The sequence below is a fragment of the Tympanuchus pallidicinctus genome, unplaced genomic scaffold (assembly GCF_026119805.1).
Source record: "Tympanuchus pallidicinctus isolate F22 unplaced genomic scaffold, pur_lepc_1.0 scaffold7, whole genome shotgun sequence".
Lineage (NCBI taxonomy): Eukaryota > Metazoa > Chordata > Aves > Galliformes > Phasianidae > Tympanuchus > Tympanuchus pallidicinctus.
The window spans coordinates 16138040-16161002 of NW_026294791.1; the positions used below are offsets into that span (position 1 = coordinate 16138040).

The window sequence follows — 22963 nt, forward strand, 5'->3', positions numbered from 1 at the left end:
TCCCCATACAGAAAAAGGAATGGCATTTCTGTGTTGTCTGTGGGCATTATAACAAATAAGTCAATACAGACAATTTCATATAGTGCCAATAGAGCCAGCGTTTTCAGATTTCAGTTTCAATTTTGAGTCATTTTATTCAGACTAAGACATTACATTTGGATGAAGAGTACCTATTTCTTTCTAAAAAAAAAATCAATGAACTACAACATGACATGTCAGTATGGTGTATCACTACTGTCATGTGTGTAGGTGGGAAGGCTACAAACAAATAATACAGCATTATATCCAGTACAAAAGTTCCCAAAAGTAAGTCCCATAAAGACTATTGTGCTCCAGTTTTTATCTCCCTAGATGTCAAATACAAGATTTTTTTTCAACTTGGGATAGCTTACACATTGTCAAAGAAAGAACCTTGACTCAGGAAGTGGACTAAAGCAAAAATATTATCTACCATTCACTGGCACTTTGTGTGCTTTTTCCTGCTGGACAAGAGTAGGAAGCTCCATATCCTTAACAGGATATACAGAAGTCTAGAAAAACCCATCTTATATAACCGGAGTTTAAGAAAGCTCTGTGTAACTCATCAAACACAGTAGTAGCTTTAATCTTTGTTTACAAGCACACATTCCATAACTTTTGACTGACAACAGAAACACAACAGCAAAAATCATCAAGAGGCTGGCACTGAATGTGGCTAAAAATCTGTACATACACATAACAGAGGTAATTTACAACAAACACACACTGATGCAAAGGCTCAAGATTTGAAATTTAATGCAGAAAACTAGGCTGTAAACTTCCCACCCTAAGTCACAGAAGCAGATGCTAGGACTCTGGATAAGAGATGACTTACAGGGAGCCTGCAAGAAGTCTGCCAAATTAAATAAATAAAATCAAGAAAGGTGTGAAAATAGTGGAAAAATTCAACTCCTTACCACCTGTCAGTTAAAAATAAACCCTTGAGTTAATTAAATGGAGTAAATGCTAGATTCAGAACAAAAAAAAAGAAAAAAAAAGAAAAAGGTGATTTTCACATAAGAGACCTGTGCAACTTCTCATCAAAACACAACAGTGATAGAAGGTTGCACAGAAACAAGGACAGAGTAGATAAGCTCTTCTGAGTGCCCCCTCGGGTTACAAGTGAGATATGCTTTATTGGATCATGCCGGGGTCCAATTAGGCTGTGCCCAATGAAGCAGTGGGTGATACGGCTCAGGAGACTAGCCAAGACTGCCTGTTTTCTGCAGTACAGCTGCCTCAGAATCCCCTGTACCCACAGCTATTGCACCATGTTTCCTGGGTGCTTCAGTAATTGCTTACAGACCTACTGTCTTCAAATTTGTCAAGTTCCTTCTGAACCTACCTCTGCAATCTCATTTTACTCTTCTTCTCGGTTTGCTGAGCTACTAAGCATTGTACAGAAACAACGTAACCTGCACCAACTCAAGAACTTCCCTATGAAGAAAGCATTCAGAGGATGACAGAAGTATTACATACGTCCAACTTTGCTTTGTGGTTGCTTTTGTTTTTTGTTGTTTTGTTTTTTTTTTTTTTACACTTTTCTCTAGCTATTCACTTTTGGCAGTGGTCGGAGCTCGGACACTGAGTTAAACACAGCTTTAGTCTGAACCAGCACTGCCACTGTCACCTTCAAATACTTGGAGAAGTTCATCATTACAGATAATTATAATGGACCCTTTGGTCTTTAATCCATCAAAGGTTCAATTGTAGTCCCATCAAAGCAACAATAAATGCTGTCTGGAATACTGAGTAACTCCAGCCAAAGGTAATGGAAAAAGAGAAAGATAGCAGTGCTGTACTGGTGCCCAGAAACCTCAACAGGAACCTACAACACAAAAAACATACCTGAAAATTCTAGTAATATGCTATTTTCAGGTAAGTGGATATTGGATAAAGATAGGCAATTCCATTTAGTTAGTTAAGAAACAAGTACAGTGACTAAAGTTACGAAACACGTTGTCTGTATAGATAGCATCTCATCTCTTCTTTCAAATCTTTGGACACAGACAAACCTTCCAGAATCCCTCCTTGGTGATTAATAATTTAGATTGGCAGGACTGTGAAAGAAAAGCTGATTTGGAGGCATTTGGAGCTATACACCACAATCTTCCCCTATTACCTGACTCTATCTAGAAGGCACACAGTTCTCACCTGAGGAGCATAAGGATCAGCTGCAGAGACTGTCTGCACAAGTACACCACCCAACCAGAACCAAGTCTCTTTTGCAGACAAGATGGAGGCACCCTTTGTCTTCTGATGGGGGTGTGCCCACTTGTGGATGGAGAGAAAACAGTTCCTGATGATGGGATCTGGAATACCCACATATGTATCCCATAATCAGATCCTCTTGGTGACATGGTGGGCAGATTTCTTGTTCCCTAACAAGTATGGGACGGGGAAACAAGGTTAGAATGCAGTTGAGCCAGCCTACAGTTTGATTCCAGTCTACCCTCGGGAACTAGTGCATCATGGGCATGTCAGAAACTGAACAAGCAGTTCTGCAGAGTTCAGAACAATGCACAAATACAAGCTTGTCATTACAGGATAGGAACAGGCTCTCAAGGCTCCTTACAGAAAAAAAGTCATATGACAGGCTAGTTAAAATATAGCTGATATCAGAATGCAGTTTCTTAGTGTTAACATTTGATATTACCCTCTTAGACAAGTAGAGTTGGGGAAAAACAAAAGCCAAAAAACGGGAGAGAGAGAAGGCAGAGAGAAAAAATACCATAAAGGACACACTCTGAAACAGAAGCACTCAGTTTCAAAGGAAAATGCATGTTGAAAAACAGCTGCTGAGTTGAATTAGATGTCTAGGAGAACACTATCACTAAAATAATACATTCAAGTATGAGGTTAGTTATTTACTCTCAAAAGCAGAACTCTGGCTACACCCAGCTGAGATTGCTTTGTTTTCCATCACTATTTGTTTACAAAGGATCTCAAACACTGTTTCTCTACCTCCCAATGACAAACGGACTGCAACACAAGTAGGGAGGGCAGAAGCCATCAGGAACTACAGTGACCCCGCATTCAGGAGCTGACACTGACCAAACAGATGCTAACAGAGGGGTTTCCTGTTTGTGGCAGATTTATGAGCTTCAGGTACTAGCAGAATCTAAATATACCAACTTAATAGAAACAGTTTCAATATGGCTCAGAGACCAAACCAACCCTAGAGCAAAACAGTTCAGTAGGAAGAATGCACGAGGAAACGAGTCTCCAACAGGCTCCTGCAGCAGCGCACTCTGACTTAAGCAGTCACAGTAAATAAATAAATCAGTATTTACTTTCAGTTTTTCTTTTGTTCCCTCCTGTTGCACTGTATGAGTTCATTTATCTACATGCAGTCAAGCAGGAAATTCTTCCACCTATTGATGCTATATCAAGTTTAAAATATCTATCTGTGGTTCTCAAGCTTAGTAATAAAGATTGCAGCACTGTGGAAGGCTAATCGTGCTCTGGACCACAGGAATGTGACTTCCCCAGTGGTTCCTCAGCACAGAGGACACACAGGTCCAGATGCTTGCTTCAGATATGAGCCTCTTGGAACCTCTAGAAAGAACCAGCCAGCCCTTTTTCCCTTGGAAGAAAAGAGCTCCTGAAAGCGGAAAGGGGGAAAAGAGAAAATAAAAAAGGGCTTGAAAGAGCTTAATAGCTTGTCTACAAACCTTCTTTCATCAGGGTTTAAACCATCATTTACTTCAGCAGAAAACAAGCTTACTCAAAAATGTAAAGGCAACCACAAGGAAAGCATGCCATGTAAGAGAAGCAAATAAAGAGGACAAAAAAAAAAAAGAAAGAAAATTTACATCAAGACCTTAACTCTTCATCTGCAGGAAAAAAAAAAAGATGCACAAGAATGATACAGCAAAGCAGCTGGCTCACTAAAGCTGGCAGGCTTCCTTCTCAGCGGCACATTGGCCTGTCATCACATCTCACTGCTCAATGCAGCAGCCACACAATGTGGTGACTGAAACATCTACTTCTGGTGTAAAAAAATAAAATCACAAACTATCTTTTTTCTTTCATTTCAGGTATTTCTCAAAGGGGAGTCCTTTAAAAACAGAAAACAAAAAATACAAAACCAAACAAACATACTAGCAAGCAATAATGGCCTTACAGCTAAGGATTTTGTTCATCCAAAACAAAATAAAAGTTTGCTCATCAAGATTGTCAATGCCAGCCACCCTCTCTGCCAAGCCAGGGCTGATTACAACACATGCAGTCAGGAAAAGCACTGTTGTGTCAGTTGGCTGGTATTCCTTTGTCTGTCCCGACTCATTGTTAGCCCAAACGTTTCTGAAGCTGTTTATTTCAACAAATTTTTGCCAAGAAAAGTTGAAATATGGACTAACAATGCTTTTTCTCCTGCACAGCCATCATAGCTATTTAAACCCACATAGAAGATGCACGCACCATTCTGCTTGTAACTTCTTCCCCTAGAACATTACCACTTGATAATGCCAGCAAAGTTATCCCCCACCATCCAATGTCTACAATCCATGCTCTGTAGGCAGCCAGTTACACTCTGCATCTTCTCTCCTTCAAGAGAAGGTAAAAAAGCCAGAGTAGCATTCCAGGATGGTGAAAATAATTATGCAAAGTAGGAAGTAACTTCTCTGATATCCAAATATCTGGATCTAGAACTTACTAAAGTTTCATCTTACAGGATGTGAACAGTCAGCTCCTCATCTCTTTTGATCTTAGAAGGATTCAGATTGAATCAGCTTGAGTAATCAACATTTCAATCTGCGAGCACAGAACCTTGGCTAAAAGCCAAGTCTTATTTACCAATCTCATTTTTGGCATCAATGATCAAGGTATATTACATAGTTTCCATTATGCTTCTGAGGAAGATTAACTTGTATCAGTCATTATGTCACCAAGGTTGAAAAAAATCAGCACTGAAATGAAGCTAACCCAAAGACAACAACTTTAAATTCCAGCTTCGCTGACACCCATACTGTGCGCTAGGAAACTGGCAGCACTCAGTTCTGACCTGATGATGTGACTTTCCAATGAGCATCACAGAGTATGCAAAACAATCGCACTGCAGTTAACTCTGTGAAGCCTCCAAACCATTCACTTGGGGAGACCCTCTCAGATCTACTTGTTGTTTTATTTTCGACCTTCATCCACCACCTTAGCCCCACTAACATAACTGACAGTCTGCCCTATCCCTATTTGTCTGATCTGACAGAGATCACTATCAGAGTCCCATAAGAACTAAATTAAAACACATAGTTAGAGAGTGTTTCATACCATGGTTTGATCTTACACGTGGCTAACCTTTGTCGGTGCTTTTTGGTCCAGTCTCAGGGAAGCTTTTATAAAGCAGTATACATAGGGGCTAAATATGACTTCCATTAATTGTACAAAACAAATCTTATTTATTTGGTAGATATTTTATTGTTGGGTGTCACAGTTTGGGAGATTAACAGTAACCTTAGTTATCATTTATTCCTTCACTTGGTTGTACAAATGTGCTGCAGATATAGAAGAATGAAATATTTCAAATAATTGAAAAGCAAACTCAAAGAAGTTCCAGAATATTTTTTGTATTATTAAAATCTCTAACAAGACTAGAAGCTGCCAATGGCACTTAAAGTAAAGTCATTACACCTCAGTCTCATTTATAATGCTTTATTATAAACTAATTACTTAACACTTCAACACCAAGAAACAGGCCAGCAGGGATTGCAAACAGACAACCCACCTTTGGGTTTTGCAGCAGAAAACATATTGCCACATGGTACAGAGTGCTGGTCAGTCATCAACTGGACTGAGGTTGTTCAAAATGGCAAGGGGTTAATCATTAGACACCGCACGAAGGCACCTCCTGCTGCATGCCAAATCATCTGTCTGTCTTCTCACAACTGACGCAGGCCATTGGTAGAGCTGGCACAAAACCATGAAAGGAGCACAAACTTTGTACTCTGTGCTCTAGCAGGCACAATAAATACTGTCATGCACCCAGACCCACTTGGGCATTTTTCAACTGCCACACTCTTCTAGCCAGATTAGGTATTATTTATTCTTCTTTATTATTATTTAAGAAGCCACATCTTCTGCAGTAGCAATGCCTCCTTTGTGTTGTGCAAACCAATATCAGACATGATAAGATGGACAGAAGCAGCCATTTTACACAGAATGAAACACATGACTCAAAGCGTATAGCTCCAAATCCTTCAAAAGTTAACAAAATCTACAAGAACAAGTTGTAGTGTTAAAGAAAATTAAGTCATCCACACTGTATTTTCTTTTTTCTTTTGTCAGGGCAATTATAAAGGGGCCATTTAATTCTTCCTTGCTTTTGATCCTGTTATATTTCTGCTTTCAAAAAGGATCTTTGACTACAACCAGTTTATTAAGTTTTAATTGTAAAATGAAACCATTATCACTGCACTGGATATAAGATTAAAGACAGGGTGAATCTAAAAGAAAAAATCTTTAATTTGTAGTTTCACAAATTTGGTGCAAAATGAAAGGTCTAATTTTCATAGCACTGAGTTTCATATTCAAGTCACAGCGTATGAAATGTTTTAGCCAAATCCCATACTACAATGATTTCTGCTTTCATAGAAACCTGTAGGCCTGAAGCCAAGAACCACACACCACTCATTATCTGCATACAACAGTAGGTAGCATTCTTGATTGGAAGCCACATTAAAACAGCATTAGTGCCCATTGCATCCTTGGTATTGCTGAGCCATTTTCTTTTGCTCTGCATACCTAAGCATTAAAAAAAAAAAGAAAGAAAGAAAGAAAGAAAGAAAGAAAGAAAGAAAGAAAGAAAGAAAGAAAGAAAAATACATACCAAAAACCTATCCTTATGAACCTTCCATTATTTACCTGGTTTGCAAGAGTCAAAGATAAACACCCACTTCTCATCATAAAATAACTACTAACAGATTTTTTAGTACACTGTATTTATTACAGGTCAATTTCAAAACAAACACACACAAACTACTGGAAACCCAACACAGAAAATAACCTGCTCTGGAATTTTAGATGAAAAAGAGGCCTCTTTTTAGTATTTGTCCCAAGAAAGGTGAATGTTAATTACCTCAGCAGAAACTAGCAGTATTAGCTATAGCTAATAAAATGCCCAAAAATGAGATGTTTTTAAGAAACCACTGTAAAAACCTTGGAAGGACACCTCTGCCAACTGAAAACTTGGTAAACATCTTTCTGACTATTCATAGTGAGCTCTAACTCTGCAGCTTGATTGACAATTTTTGTTGTTCTGCATGCTTTCATTTCTTCACAGATTTCTCCATATATTGAGAAGCTGTCTACATCTCAAGATTTGGAAGAACAAATCAAAGCAGTTCTGAAACTATAATTTGGTTTATATTCTTTTTTTACCTTGTAGTCAAACCTCTCAAAATATCAAACTGACAACTGCTATCACTTTTGTTGATCACAATCACAGAAACTTTTCTTGTCTCGGCATCATTAAGAAACACTACGCCAAATTCAAAGTCTTTGGCAACATGCGCTCCAGATTCCACTACAAAAACTGGCAAGTGAGATAATTTATGGAAAATGAACATATTATCAATTAGTTTAGTGAAGAAAATCTAAGGATATTTGATTAGGAACAGAGATGAGAAAGGCATGAAAAATAGCCAAAACTATGTTTTACATAAAAGCAAAGTCTAGGAGAGGCTTTTTTTTAAAAAAAAAATAATACACAGATCCAATTAATTGAGAATCCATGGATATTTTACATGAATAGCTTATTGGCTACAGTATATTTAAATAAAACAATTACTTTACTATACTACAAAGACATTATTAGCACATAATTATTTCATATTTTGCAAATCAGTTCCCTATAAATCACTGAACTGCTACATTTCATCTTAACATCTGGTTACAAATTCAGGATACAGTGAAAAAGCACTTAGTATTTGAAGTTATTTTAAGGGCAGAAGTTTTCTTTAGGTTGGGGTAAAGGGGGAAGAAACAGCGCAGGCTTAGCATTTTTGCAGGAAATTTGCTCTTGGGTGAGAACACAGAACTATGCCCTGTCAGACCAGAGTTTTAAGGAAGAGTTCTAGCATAAAAAGCTGTTGAGTACCATGTTAATATTGATCCAGCTCTTGAAATCTGACATTCACTACTTAGGACTGACCAAAATATATTACTCTCTAGCCATCCAGACTCTTCTTTACTGAAACACACTTCCCAGGGAGCTAAATAACTTTTTACTCTTCTCCACAGCTTTTGGGGAAAGGAAATACTCATACTGCATTCCAAGCCTCTCAATATCCTCCAATCTCCATCTTTTTTCTTTTTCTTAATAAACAACCTAATTTTAATTATGCTCCAATACCGTACCTCTGAGAAATCAAAACTTTTTCATACTTATGTAAGTCATCAACTATACAAATAGGTCAAAGTAAGACTAATGATCAGAAATTAAAGTTGTAAAATCTAAAATGACTTAAAATAAATCTTTTCATGTCAGAATAAATGGCGTGCACATGCAAAACACATATTAATAATCCAAATCTTTTAACTCTGCCTACAATGATAACAACCTCTTTATTTTGTTGATGTGCCAACTGATATCAACAGCATGGCTATTACTCCACATTCATTTCACATTCAAACTCATGGATAAAATTCCCACTTGTGTGTGGGGGAAGTCCGTCAAGAAACCTACCACAATGCAGCTTTTCATTAATCCATTTCAATATGCTGTATGCCACATTCCTCCAACTTTTGTATCCTACCAGCCTTCAGATTCCAATCAACTAACCTAGACACGTTCATCCATGCAGTTTAATCCTTAGAATACACTAATGTCTTATTAACACAATTTAAAGACTAAACAAACTGGAATAAAAATTGCTGAGTTTCCTTATTTACCCATTTCTGACAAATGAGAGTGAACAAATTACAGGGCCATTCCAGCAACACTTTCTATCACTTCCCAAAATCTGAAAGCAGATAAAGAATAAAACCAGGTGAGGATAATGCTTTAACACTTCCAGAACCCATTCAAGTCAGAACCGTAAGTTGTTGAACAGATGTAACACTACACTCTTCATAACGAGCACATTTGCCCCAAGTCTGGCCAGTCACATTTCACCAAAATTATATCCATCACAGTTACTGTCTTCTACAGTTGCATAGTTCTTGAGCTTAGCAGTTTATGGTCAAAATCGCCCATAAAATAAAAGTGAGGAAAAGAAAACGTGCAGTAAGAAACTACATTCCTCGTACATTGCTTCAAGTTCTGGAAAAGAATACAACAAAACAATACTTAATTTCCTCAACACAAATTTCTGGAGAAAAAACAAACAAGAAAAGGAATAACTATCCCCAGAAGATTGATCTCACCATATCAACATGCTACAGAAGAGATACTATGAAAGTCTTTTAAAATACAAATTCAAAAGAAAATAAATCTAGCCTTTGGTAAGCCACATCAAGAGATTATCAAAAAACCCTTAACCTTGAGCTCATTTTGCTTTTAGTCTAAAATACTATCTGTTCTACTTGGCTTCTCCTTTTCACTTTAGTCACTGACTGAAGAAGCCATTTTATTGCTGTCCACCCACTTAGTTTTCAGAAGACCACACAAAGTCATTATGGATTTTTGACATTATGCAGTGTTAAACAAGGGGCGAATTTTCTTTGTGCATTTTTTTAAAGTATCTTTTAAACACAATTATGGACTGATATAGAAGAGGAATACTATCACAGCCTATTTTGTTGATTAAAAGAAAACATCCTTGCAGCCATCACCAGTTATCTAGAAAACTGGTGAACATGAAGAATTAACTGTCTGACCTTCAAGCACTGAAATGCTGCTGCAACAACCACCCAACAATAGAGTACAGTCTGGCTTTATGTCTTGCACAGGTGAAGGCAAAATGATGAGCTACGTGAGTCCTGAAAAAATACTTTCAAAATCTTCCTGTTTCCCAGAATTAGGAACAGTCAATCTCCAGTGCAGTACAGTGTTTTGATATCAAGTATTTCACACTTACATTGCCACTGTAGTTATAACTGATGTCATAGTAGCACTGGTCTGACTCAAAACGACAACAGTGACCCACTGCACAGCTTGTTAGGCATATTTAATTGAGCAGTATTTCTTCATAAATAACTTAAAAGAGAAAGGTGAAAGATAACAAGCAGTACAACATTTATGTTTATGGTTCTGGATTGACAGAGCTGTTACCCCCCAGTACCTCTGAAGCTATCATTCCACCTAGCCAGTGCTAACTGAAAAACAAACAAACCAAAGGATGCACAAGCCAGTAAAAAAGGTACAGAAGTGGAAAATTATAATGAAAGCAGGTAGAACTTGGTCAACTACATACACAGTAGCCCCATGCATTTCACTTTTCATCCAGGGGCACACAGCATTTGATATTGCATAACAAGCTTCTCTCATTATTAAGAAACTGACTTGTTTACATACCCCAGCTCTATTACTAACTTCCCAATTAAGTTCTCAGCTCACTTCTCATGCCTAGTTATCAGCTAAAAACAGCTACTAATGGAAGGAGTTTGCCATTCCTTGCTGAAGTTGTTAACTTGCCCCTGTACATGGGTTTAAAGATGAATATCACAGATCCTTTACTGTGACACCTCTGCAATCTCAACCCTACTGTTAGTTTCTCCTTCATAACCACTGCCATATTTATCATGGTCACCTTCTGTCTTTTACACTTCCAAAAATCATCTTTGCTCAACTTCAAATCATTTACACCACTAAACTTCCAAGTAAGCAACTTTCATCTTATCTGATGAAGTACAACATATCTGGAACCATCCATTAAGCACGGCCTCCTTCCCATGCTTATTTGCTGGTAGCGGTTCCTATATTACAGCACTCAGATTCAGCCCCAAACGCTAAAGATGCCAAAGACCTTGCATAGAATGAGAGCGAACACACTCATGCTTAAAACACACTCATTCCTACAAATATACTCCTTACCAATTATTGACCTACAATCCTGCAATTCATTCAACCAAAGCCAACAGGATTTTCAATACATCTTAGTTCGAACTTCCTCAGTAGGTCTTCCACATACTTCAGATTTCTAGAACTAGAAGAGGATTAGGACTTCATTACTGAAGTTATTCTTTCCTCTAAACTTCCCAAAATACATACTTTATTCCTTCTAAACAACCTTCCTTTCCCTTTAAGGCTCACAGTATACACATGGCCACATACATGGCATCACAGTCACCTGACATCTAACAGATTAGTAGTACTAACAGAACTTTTACATGTGCAGTATAAATATCATGGCAATATGATGTAACACTAAAATAATGTACAGCACAAAGAATAGCACAAGGCCACATGTTGCTTCATGTGCTACAAGAATCTAAACCTAGTTATTTGCTATAGCCTCACCTCAGTCAACTCAATCTTCTATTAAAAAGAACCATTCAAGGAAAAAGGATCGAGTCCCCACAAAACCTCCATTTTACTGAAAAAGGAGAATCTGCCACCTATGAAGATGGAGGTCCCAGCTCTGCACCAGGTCTGTAACCCCACCATGCAGTTCTGATGCCAATTCATTAATCAGACATTAAAGACTAACATAATCAAATCACTGCAACTAGCAGAGTACATGAACATTTACTTGAAGAAACAAGTCACTTCAGTTCTGGGACATAACTACACAAATAGGAAGCACAGTCCCAGAGAAACAGTGTCAGGATGATTAGGTCTATAAAATTTTCATAGAGTTCTGGTCACTGAAGCAGCAGTCACAGCCTACAACTCCATGCTGCCAGGTATGCAGTAATTGCTGCTACTGATATTCTTGATTCATATCACAACTGGAATAAATTCACACAAAGTAATTAAAGAAATGGAATACATTTGTGGATACACTATAACACTTAAACCCACAGCTGCTCCTACAGGTATACAGAGATTGCTGTTAAGAGGAGAAGACTTCAGTGCAATGGATCACATCTCATCCTTCAGGTGCTGATGTGGAGTTGCAGGAGAGATGCAGGCTTGTGTCCAAGCATCCTGCGCTCCTCCAGCAAGCTGCTAACTGTATTAGATGACATTTAGTTGTTAGAAGGCCCAGCTTCACACTTACACTCAGAAAGGAAAACTTGACTTCTGATTCTCTCCCTCACTACTCTCCTCTTATTGCACTAATCTTGTCATATCAGTTTCCTTAGTTTAACTGTCACTGCAGAAAGGAGAAGTAATGCAAACCAATAGAAAAGTTAAGGTTCTTCAAATAAAGCATTTTGAAATTCTTTGTACGTCAAAATGCAAAAAGGAGAAAGAATGGGACTTTTATTTTGATTACATTTGCACTTCCGAAGCAACACAAGAATGGAAAATGCCGACGTTCTCCCTGCAAAGATGCGGCGTTCTCCTCCGCTAAGCAGCGAGGCCTGACAGCTCCCCGCCCCCGGCCCCGCCGGCAACAAGCGCGCGTTGTTCCGAGGAATGCGGGCTATGCGGCGGGGGCAGGGCGCTGCGGCGGAACCTCCCGCCGCCAAGTCAAACAGTAACTGCGGGCTGCAGGGCTTGGGACAGGGGAAACTGCCCTCAGTATCCGCCGTCAGCAACCCGCGTTTAGCACGTAACTTCGCTTGGACTCTGCGGGGCGCGGCTTCGCTTGAACTTCCAGTTGTTTCTCCTTCCCTTGTTCTGAGCGTTGGAAACAGCAGATTAATTCAGCAATGTTCTAGCAGCACGAGCCTACGAAGCAGAAGACAATGCCCAGCTCCCCCGGCTCTCAGCCACCAAAGCCCAAGCGTCGCCGGCAGAAGGGACGGAACGGCGCGGAGGGCGCAGCCGGGGCAGGGGCAGCTCGCTGTGCTGCGCCGGGAGCGCCGCTCCTCGGGAACAGCGCGGTCCGTAGCTGCCGCTTGTCCCCTCTGTTTTGCTAAGCCGCGCGGGCTCGCTGCGGGCCTGCCTCCACACCGATGTCACAGCGCGAACCGAGGTCTCTAGAGTACCGACTTCTATCCTCCTCACAGAAACGGATGGAGTCGAGCAAGCCGGCGCTGTACAGGGGCAGAACTCGCAGCCAGGGTACCAGACTCTGCTCCCCAGGGGCTAGAGGCGCACAGCAGTGGAAGGGAATGGAAACCTGGGAGAGCAACTGGTCCCTGGAGCGTTGTGGTCCTCCAAGCTATGCTCAGGAAGGACATCGGCAGGCCTGGTTACTTATTTTTTCCTCCAAGTTATGCGACAAAAAAGCATCAGAGCTGTTAAAATAGGTCACTACTAATGGCATTAAGTTCTTAGAATAATTCCTAACTTATTAAACAAGAAGTTTAGCAAAGTATTTAGTTTGCTCTTATCTCTATTTACATCCTTTACATCTCTTATCTTGAAAGTCATTCGCATTTGTCAAAGAACAGCGTCAATTTCAGACTGGCAGAATTACTATCCAGCAGTGATTACTACAGAACATATACGAGGGTATAATAAGAAATCTCCAGGTCAGAAAGCCTGGAACTATTTATGTTTTCGCATACAGAAAGCAAGTTTCAAAGACAAGCCTAAATGATGACAGTACAATTCAAACATGCCTGAAGCTCAAAGTGAAAACCAACTGACTGATTTGCCACCTACAAAGGGCATTTTCTGCTTGCTGTTCTTTCCTTACCACCTTTTTATGCATCTCTGTAAACGTAACATTCAACAGAGGAGACCAAAAAACACTGGTAGAGAGTTCAGCAGTGCACACTGCAAAGCCAGGGTGGAGTGCTATGACTGTCACAGCCCTTTTTTTATTGAAACCTCAGGCCACTTACTCCTTTGCCAGCTGCCTTCTCCCTCTTTTCTGGGCTCATTTCACTGTACAACCTTACAGAGGATCTAGTAAAAAACGATTCTGTTCCTCCCTAAGATTAGCATTTAGTCAGATCTGCTCTTTGGAATGCGACACAGGCACCAGAGGATGATTGCTATGGCCAAGAAGCAGCAGTGAGACCACGGGAGCTCACACTTGCAAATTTAAGAAGAAATACATTACTTGTTTAGTTTAAAGCAAAGCCCTAACCATAACAAGTCTGATAATGAGACACGAGAACAACAGTTTAAAACACATCTTGCAGATATTTAGCACAAAGAATAGTGCCATCATTTCAGCTACTAGTGAGGAAGAGAAATCTGTGATCTCTGCAGGACCACTTTCAGAAGTGAAGTCTCAGCTTTGCCCAGCTGCCCCACACCAGCCCTAGTCTGTCTGGATCCCAGCTTCCCTGCTACTGTGCTTCACAGGATCACTTCCACCAACTGCTATGGGAACAATACCCTCCAAAACAGCAAATACAAGTTGTCAGAATTCAACTCTTAACATCTTACTTCTTTCAGCAGCGATCTGAGCCAAGATACTGTGAGCTGGTATATTTAAAACAGGCAGTTAGTCCTTGTGAACCAAGCGTGAGCAGAGCTATGACACTGAAAACAACTGCATATTTTAGGAACAAGTTACAGAATTTAAAAGGACTATTCCACAGGGATTATAGGTATACAACACTTGAGTAGATCCTGGAGGTGATCTACAAAAAGTTTTGGACTCTACGTCTGAAAAGCTGTGATTCCTGTAATAGCATTATTTTCCAGACAGTTTGTCTTCACTTTTTTATGCTATATGGAATAAGATAAACAATACCACACTTCACATGAATTCCTCAGCCTTTCCAGAGGATTCTTGAAGGTCACTTCATCAATTCACAAACAGACTGCTTTCATATTTGATAATCACTTTGTTCTCACGATCCCTGGAAGTCAGCTGCTATGTCAGCACACAACTTTCCCCCCCTCCATGAAGCTTTTTCATTTAGGACACAATACTACCAAGGAGAAAAACAGCCCTTTTCCTCTCCAAAGCAGAAAATACCAGTACAACCTCACTCAAAATAAAAGTATACAAACATCTCTTCCAGGGTGCTGCAAAGAAAGGTAAATGCTACTAACCTAGCTCAGAGCACTTTGCCCACCTACCACACATTTGTACTACAAGTTAAGTTTTCAGAATCTGAAGTGTCATTAGGCACGTCCAGCTTAAGGCGTATCAAAGACAGCAGCTTTCACTGAAAAATAATAAAATTGGAATATAGAACAAACAAAATTACACCTAGTATTGTAAATTATCGTAATTTCAATCTGTTATCTTCATTTTCAAATCTAACAAACTTCAGATTTCCCTAGCAAAGCAGGACAAGTTGACATACCAAGAAACCACTTCAGAACTTTGCTGCAGAGGACTTCAAAGTTCTATATTAGAAGACGATAAAGAAATAAAAATCAAGAACTAAACGTGTTCATATTTTTCGTTTGACTAAAAAACTAAAGCAAAGTTAGTAAAAGCACACATTGTCACAAGCCCGGAAGAAGCGAAGAGTTGCTCGTCTTTAACCCCCAGGCCCTATATTCAGCAGACAACTTCTGGCTTTTAAGGTAGCAATACTAATCTCCACAGTGGTTTTGAAATTACTGGAGACTTGCTATGAGGAAACTCTTTAACCCAACACACCTTTACAGGTGTCCCACTGGGCTGCACATCTGTCCTTCAAGAACCAGCACCTGACAGGTTTCAAGTTAAGCAGCATTCCTGGTCCTTTTGAAAGCATCAATGCTACTGTAAAGAGGATTCAAATGCTCCTGACCAGGCCATCGAGCTTCACCTGTATTTTCACTTCTGCTACAATTTCAAAAACACTCACTGAACTCTAAGACACCAGACAGCAAAATCTGATCCTCAAAGACAGACTTGTGATGAAAAGCAAGGGCTTTGACTTGCTATTCTGTTTTCCAGTGTATCTGGAAAAAAGGGTACATTACCATTTTATAATAAGTTCTGATTTACATTAGTTGAAGACAGACAGGATGAACTTGAGGAACAAAGCTTTTGCTCATGAAAAGGATGCAGAATTACCCACATGAAGCACACAGTATCACACTTTGAAGATTACTTCAAAGTTTGTGATAAAGAAAACAGTAATACCTAAATATATTCTGCAGTATAGTCACAGATTATATATTAAAGTATAATTATACGAGCACTTTCAGGCCACATGCAAATATCACCCTCACAGCTATTCAAAATGCAGCAGTATTTCCCACAGTCCCAAGGGCAGACCTCACAGCATACGCTGAATTCCTTAAAAAAATAAATAGCAGATGTCACCAAACCAGTACTTAACTATCTTCAGAGGAGGAAAACCGGAACGTTTCCCCCATCTCTGACTTGATACAAATCAAAGCTACTATTTACTGTCCAAAAGTGAAAGAGTGAGTAAAATATTTTAATTAGGAACTCAGACTTTGCCCTAAATATTCTTTTATGTGATCCTTTTAAACCCGAGTAAATGACTCTCATTCGAGCAAAGGCCACACAATGACATCATTTGCTTAAGGCAGTAGTGGAATTTATTACAGGCAGTAATGAAACAGAATGTAATGGTACCAATCTCAGGCACAGATACTTATTCTTAAGTAGACTCCTAACTTTGCACGTCTAACAACACTATATTTGAACCAACAGAACTTCTAACAAACATTTGTTAGAGGCAGGTCCTTCATAGTTTGAGCCAAGAAGTTGTATAGAAAGCATGTAAACTACTTCTGTGAAGTATAGACATACTTAGAGGAGATTGGACAGTATGGACTAATTACTCCATATCTCCTCCCTGCCAAAGGAACATAATCTGCATGCTGAAGTCACTCAACCTTATGAAATTCAACAGTACTTACTTGCAGTCACAAACCCCTGCTTTGGTACAAGACTTAACCTTCTCCATCTAAAGGGTTTGGTTGTGACATTCCCACACACATCACATTCTGAAGTATTTTCAGTGCTGTGGTCAGGCTGCCAAGCCCTCAGCAGGTCTGCAGGATGCATACAACCATTCCATTCCTACAACTTTCTCTACCAGGCTTCTTTTTCCTCATTGCATGTCACTACATCCGAAGATCGAAAATAGCCTAGCCTTTAGACAGTACTTTATTGCATGTCCTACTGTTTGAAAGCAGGCTGCCAGATGAAGGCAGCGATCTTTTCCTCACACTCTCCCTCTGCAGCTGAAAAGCCACTATCTGAACTCAAAACACAAACAGAAACCCATTAGCTTTCAATCTATTACATTTTAACAGCTTCTACTTTAGATATACACTGAAACAAGAACTAAGCTTGGGGGATAGCAAGAATGCCATCAGTAAAACTGAGAATTCAAATGAACTATCTGAAGAGTGGCACAGACTGTAGCTGACAAAAATAGATAGTCTTGTAGGCATCCATCCAGCATATACTCTCAGGTTTGGCCTGCCAGGCAGGATTCCTGAGGAACTGTTCTCCATTTATTCTTGCCAGAAAGGAAAGATGACTGATTTATTTTAAGTCTCCTCAATACATTTCAATTATCTTTGACCTCAGAAAGTACTTATACTAGAAAATGAGCAGGCCTTTCAGTACAAGCACAAAGACATGGTGACAGTACAATCATCTTCTCTAATATCAGCCATACGACACAACTTCATCTGGAACTCACCTAGAAATCTAAGTTAAGACCAGGCCAAAAGATTGATCCATTGTCATTTTGTGCAGTCCAATCACTACAGGTTCAGACTGTCATCAGACAGAATTTATTTATTTTTTTTTTTTTGTGAAACAGTGCTGAATTCATTGACCTACAAAAAACAGAGCTCTTCTTTAACGAAGATGTTGGTGAGTACCTTGGTCCTGTGCCTCAAAACGGATTGCTAACAATAGAGCATTACAACCAACAAGTACAATGCCTAGATTCAGAAAGGAAATTGAACTCAAGTGCATGGAACACATGGTATTTCATTCAACACAAGAGGCAACTGCAGCTCCCCTGTGTCCAAGGGGCTGAAAAACATCAATCTGGCAATTCTATTCACAGGGAGGGTTTATGTTTTCCCCCCAGAGGTAGAGGGGTGTTGTTTTGCTTAGTTTTCAGGTGTCATTGAGAAGTAGTTTCTCGTATCTCAGGTTTATTTTCTTGCAATTATCACTACATTTCTACATTTAAAGCTAATATCCGTATTTCATTCAGTATTACTAAAATAAAACTGCTGTAAGGGGTTAAATTACATTATAACAAGTAATACACAGAGAAATGACACTGAAACTTTCAAGAACATAGGTGAGAAATTTCTGCTAACACTGTCTCCTTAAATAATATGAAGAAGTTGCTGAGGTCTTTTATCAACTTAATTAGTACCACGCAAAACACAGTGCAAGTCTATATCTAAAGGCACTTATGATCTAGTCAAGACATGAGTACATATTACAGTCCAGAATAGCTTAAATTTTTCACCCCAGATAATATCACTACGTCAGGAGAATGCTAAGTGAGCTGTTAGTGAATAACTGCCAGACACTTCCAGTGCAGCTCAGGCACAGCAAGCAGGGACCACGGAGATCCAAGCACAGTGTGGAATTCAAGGCCTGCGCCCACGGGAGCCAGCCCAACTGCTGGTGCTGGCCCAAGCAGCCTGCAGCAAGCTGAGCCACGTGCTCCAGAGGGAGCTTACAGCATACTACAAAGGAATTTTTAGGCAAATCTGCCAAGCAGCAATACTATGACTAACAGTAGCTGTGAAAGTTAACTGGGGGAAACACTAGCTGGAAGCTGAAAAACTTGCACCAGGTTCTAGGAATGCTAGCCAGACAAACACCAGGGCTTGCTAATGCAACCCTGCAGCATCACTTAATGTTGGCCACTTCTAAACTAACTGAAGATGCACACAGTAAAAGCATATCAAAGTAAGAAGTCTGCTGTAGTTAGTAGCATTATTTACTTTTGATTCTTATTTCATAAGCTTCAGAGCAAAGCTCTACAAAAGTTGAACAAAAACTATATCAACACACTAAATTAAGGATGTCCCAAAAGGAAGAAACTAATTTTCCATCCCTGTAACTGACTTCATCTTGAAATAAACCATAATTCCAAAATGTCAGTAAGCTGCAAGTCTTACAAGTCATAATTTTGCATGTAAAATATAAATGCCACCTCAGAGTGCATTCGTCAGATTTTGCACAAACAACTATAAATATTTCTGAAGTACGAGGGACTAATGAAATTCAAACTATTCAGCTGCAAAGAGGTCATTTCCAGCCAGCAGCAAGTCCAATGGAGGAAAAGAAACACCTCTCCTTCATAAATTAACAATCTTTTTAATGGATAACGTTGTTTCACAATTCATGTCCACAATCTGACATAATACAATAACTTCTATCTTCCTTGTTAGTTTCTTGGATCTTCTAAGCCCCAAATTTTATACTGACCATTGCCTAACAAGCACTGCATAGCAGATGGAATATATCAGCATTTTGATAGACCCTTCCTACTGGATGCCTATTTCAGTGTCAGCAGGCACTAGACACCTGACCTCACAAATAACTGCTCATCCTGCCTGCTCAGCAAAAACACTGTTGACACGAGGCAATCGTTGGTATCAAGTTACTGTCCTGGTAAGATTTGTTCACACTTTTTGGCACCGCTGTTTCAGCTGCATACAGACTCAAGCCTTTGAAGCTTACAAAGCACTGGATCCTACCATTTCTAGCCTTCTTCTCCTCAAGAAGGATCAATGGAAGATCTGAACTAAGTGTAATCATTCCTCTCATTCCTTTTCAGGAATATCATCTATAAATAAAAAGGTAATCCTCAGCACGGGAGGTAACAAAAATTGCACTTGCACAAGGGAGCACTAGTAAATTCACTGCCTTTGAACTGAGTAAGGACCTTAAAATATCACCTTACTCTTCAGATCTACATAAATTTGCTTATTAGCAAATTCCAATTTCAGAGAAAACAGACATGGCAACAGTAAGGCATGGGGAACAGCAAAAAAAAAGCAAGCAACATAGAACACAGAAGTAACTGCTAATGCCTTGCATTTGTGATGTTTATTAAAAGCTGCTTTCGACGTCAGTTTAACTATTAACATGGCGATATTTCTGTAAAAGCTAGATAAGAACTTTTTTGCTGATGATCAAAAATGGACTACTAACCCTATAGAAATCTGAAGGTGCAAAGGAAACACTTCTTGGAAGCAAAAACAAAACCAACAAACAAACAAACAAAAAAAACAATGAAAAGCCCCCAAAACTTGCAGATTCCATCCGCCAGCAGAAGAGAGTAACTACTTATTGTGTAGAGAAATACTGCAGGGAGAAGTTTCACTCTATCCAAAAACTCTAATTCAAGCTACTAACATATGAGCCTCCCAAAAAAGCACCAAAAGAAAAATCAGAATCATACCAGTCTAGAAAACAAGTACATCACCAACAGAATTATTTGGAATTACAGGAGCATTCAACAGTTAAAAACTCATCAGTTGATGGCCCTGCTAACTTATAGTGGCAATCTTAACAGCCTGCTAACAGCCTCTTCTCCCTTGTCCTTTTAAGTACCACATGCTCCAGAGCACTACACTTATGAAAGCAGGTTGCACAGCGTTCTGATGAGGAAACATGGAGCCCAAAGTAACAGCTACCGTTTCCCATAATCATCATGCGGGGGGGGGGGGGGGGGGGGGGAGGGTCAGGGGTGGGAATAAAAGGAAGAAGCAAAGGGGAGGATAACAGCCACAGCAAAAACTAGATAAAATATGAGCAGAGACATGGGAGTTTCAGGAAACCTAAGAATTTAGGATTAAGAACTGCCATACCTTCTGAACAAATGGCTTCCTTCAAGTAGAGCAGCACATCTGCAAATTTTCTAACATCATTCACCAGCTGCATGATGTATTCTGGGTCCACAACAGGATTATCATAGCAGTCAGAATTGGAGCTAATGCTGCTCAGAGAGCTGCTCTTGGTGCTGCGCCCCATTCCCCAATTTCCCGAATTAGAGATGGTGAAGAAGTTGGAGGTAGACAGCCGGGCCAATCCCAAACCACGTTTGTTACTTCCACCGTTCTGTCGCAACATCCCAGCAGCCGCTGTGCCCAGAGAGCTCCCACAGACAGCATTCAGGATCGCCCAACGTCCATTGGCCAGCCAGAGATGAAGCCCTTGAAAACAGAGGAAGGGAAAAGGAAGTGGAGAAGGAAAGGCACTGGTTAGGGCAGAAATACACAGTAAACAATATTTTTGTACTGAGAAGACCCAGAAATTGTTTTAATATGATGCTGCTTTACATTACATTGCTTAACTGAAGCATTATCAAGGTTCTTGACTGCTTGATGTTCTTTTCATATATACATACATACTTTTTTTTTTTAAGGATTTGCACAGCAAATATGCATCACTGCACAAAAGCCAGTGGTATGCAAAATTATTTCTAGAGCTGATTATGATGCGCCCTTTTTTAAGGAAAGGAAGTTTGTTCCCTCACTACTTATTTTGGAAACCTTAAGAGTCATGTTTGTTACACACACCCCCAGACCCATTCTCTACCAATTCTCTACCATGAAATGTTACTACAGCTGACAACAATTGCTAAAACACCCCACGTGATACAGACCACAAGAGCCACCCAGCTGCTCTCAGCATCCTGCCTTTCAGATAACAGTCAACCTTGATCTGATAGGATCATTTTTTGTTACACAGATTGTGCTGAGCAAGAAACTTTGACCTATACAGCCTGAGAAGGGAAAACATCCTGGAAGTTGGTATATGTGCTTTTAGGCCTGTTGTCTTGTAATAAAGCCAAAGTAAAGATATAGAAAAGTGATTTAAAACATCTCAGCACCAAAGTTTAGCCACAAATCTCAACAAATCAGCTTGAAGGCTGGTGCTCTGTTTTAGCATACCTTAAAATTTCCACTACAAAAACACGCAGACTTGGGGGCTATCAGATGGGTAAAAGTAAACAGCTGCCTGCAGCTTTAGGGAAAACAGAATGCACTTTCAGAGCTCCAACACCAGGTTAGGCCATTTGTCTGAAGGCAGCCGTGCAGGTGGCAGAGCCAGGGCTGGCTCCAGCAGCACCCACAGCCCTGCCATTACACTCAGCACCAGGCCAAATGCTCAGAACTCACCCTATATGGGAAACACAAGAAGAAAAAGATAGAACATGCCAATTAAACGATTTAGTTGTGGCTGCAGATACATCCAACCACTATTAATAAAGAAACGTTACCGTGATCCAAGTAATGAATGCAGCTTGAAGTGCAAATTGTACATACTTCTGTAGTCGGTCAGGCAAAAACAGAACCAGCACCCTTATCAATTTAACACTCCCACTCCGTGTTTCAGCAGGAGTTACTCTAATGCAGCTCCATTGTTTTTACGTTATTTCTGCTTTCTTTCTCTTTGCAACGTGGAGCCGCTCGGTGCTGCAGTTGCAATGAACCCTACGGGGGCTGCGCCAGGAGCCGAGAAGGGGGTGGGGAAGACGACGGCACTCGTGTAGCGTGCCCAGGGCTGCACGAGTAACACTGGTCATTAAGCGACTCCGAACACCTCGCCTGCCTTTGGAACACAAAAGCGCCCACAGACCTCGCTATAAACGCTTCCAGACCTCCCCAGTTAGAGCGAGCCAGCCCCAACGGAAAGAAAAAAAAGGAACGGCAGCAGACGTGTCAGCAGCCCGCTCCGCGGCACAGCCCGGCCTGGAGGAGAGCGCGACGCGGCGGGCAGCGCAGGGAAGCCGCCGTCGAGGTGCCGCGCCGGGACCCCGTCAGACCCAGCGCACCGCGGCAGCCCCTCCATGCGCCCCCCACAGCGCGGGCAGCGCGGCCTCGGAGGACAGAGCCCGGCGCCGAGGACGGGCGCGGAGCACCGCCCGCCCATCGTCGCTCCTCTCGGCGCCGCCGCCGCCACCGCCGCCCGCTCTCCCTCCGTTCCGCCCCGCCCCGCCAAAAGCCCTTCCCGGAACCCCCGGACCTTACCGGAGTCGTTACCGGAGAGCGGCGGCGGAGCGCAGGCCCCGCACACCGCCTCGCGCCCATGCAGCGCTCTGCCCACGGCGCGGCCGCGCCGCCACCGCCCCCTCACGC

At 40.7% G+C, this 22963-nt stretch overlaps 1 protein-coding gene across 5 annotated transcripts in view; it reads right to left on the minus strand.

The window, feature by feature from the left end:
* Positions 1–22963, minus strand: part of ARHGAP29 (Rho GTPase activating protein 29) — a 49519-nt gene extending 26556 nt beyond the window's left edge. For 2 of the 5 annotated variants that reach the window (XM_052666407.1, XM_052666402.1), the window contains exons 1-3: positions 22856–22957; positions 21843–22004; positions 20690–21034 (exon numbers count right to left, since the gene is read on the minus strand). In XM_052666407.1, the coding sequence (XP_052522367.1) occupies positions 20690–20951 (262 nt within the window). In that variant the 5' untranslated portion in view covers positions 20952–21034; positions 21843–22004; positions 22856–22957. Of the gene's footprint in view, positions 1–20689; positions 21035–21842; positions 22005–22855 lie in introns of all 5 variants that reach the window. The other 3 variants (XM_052666406.1, XM_052666405.1, XM_052666403.1) reach the window with 3 other exon arrangements.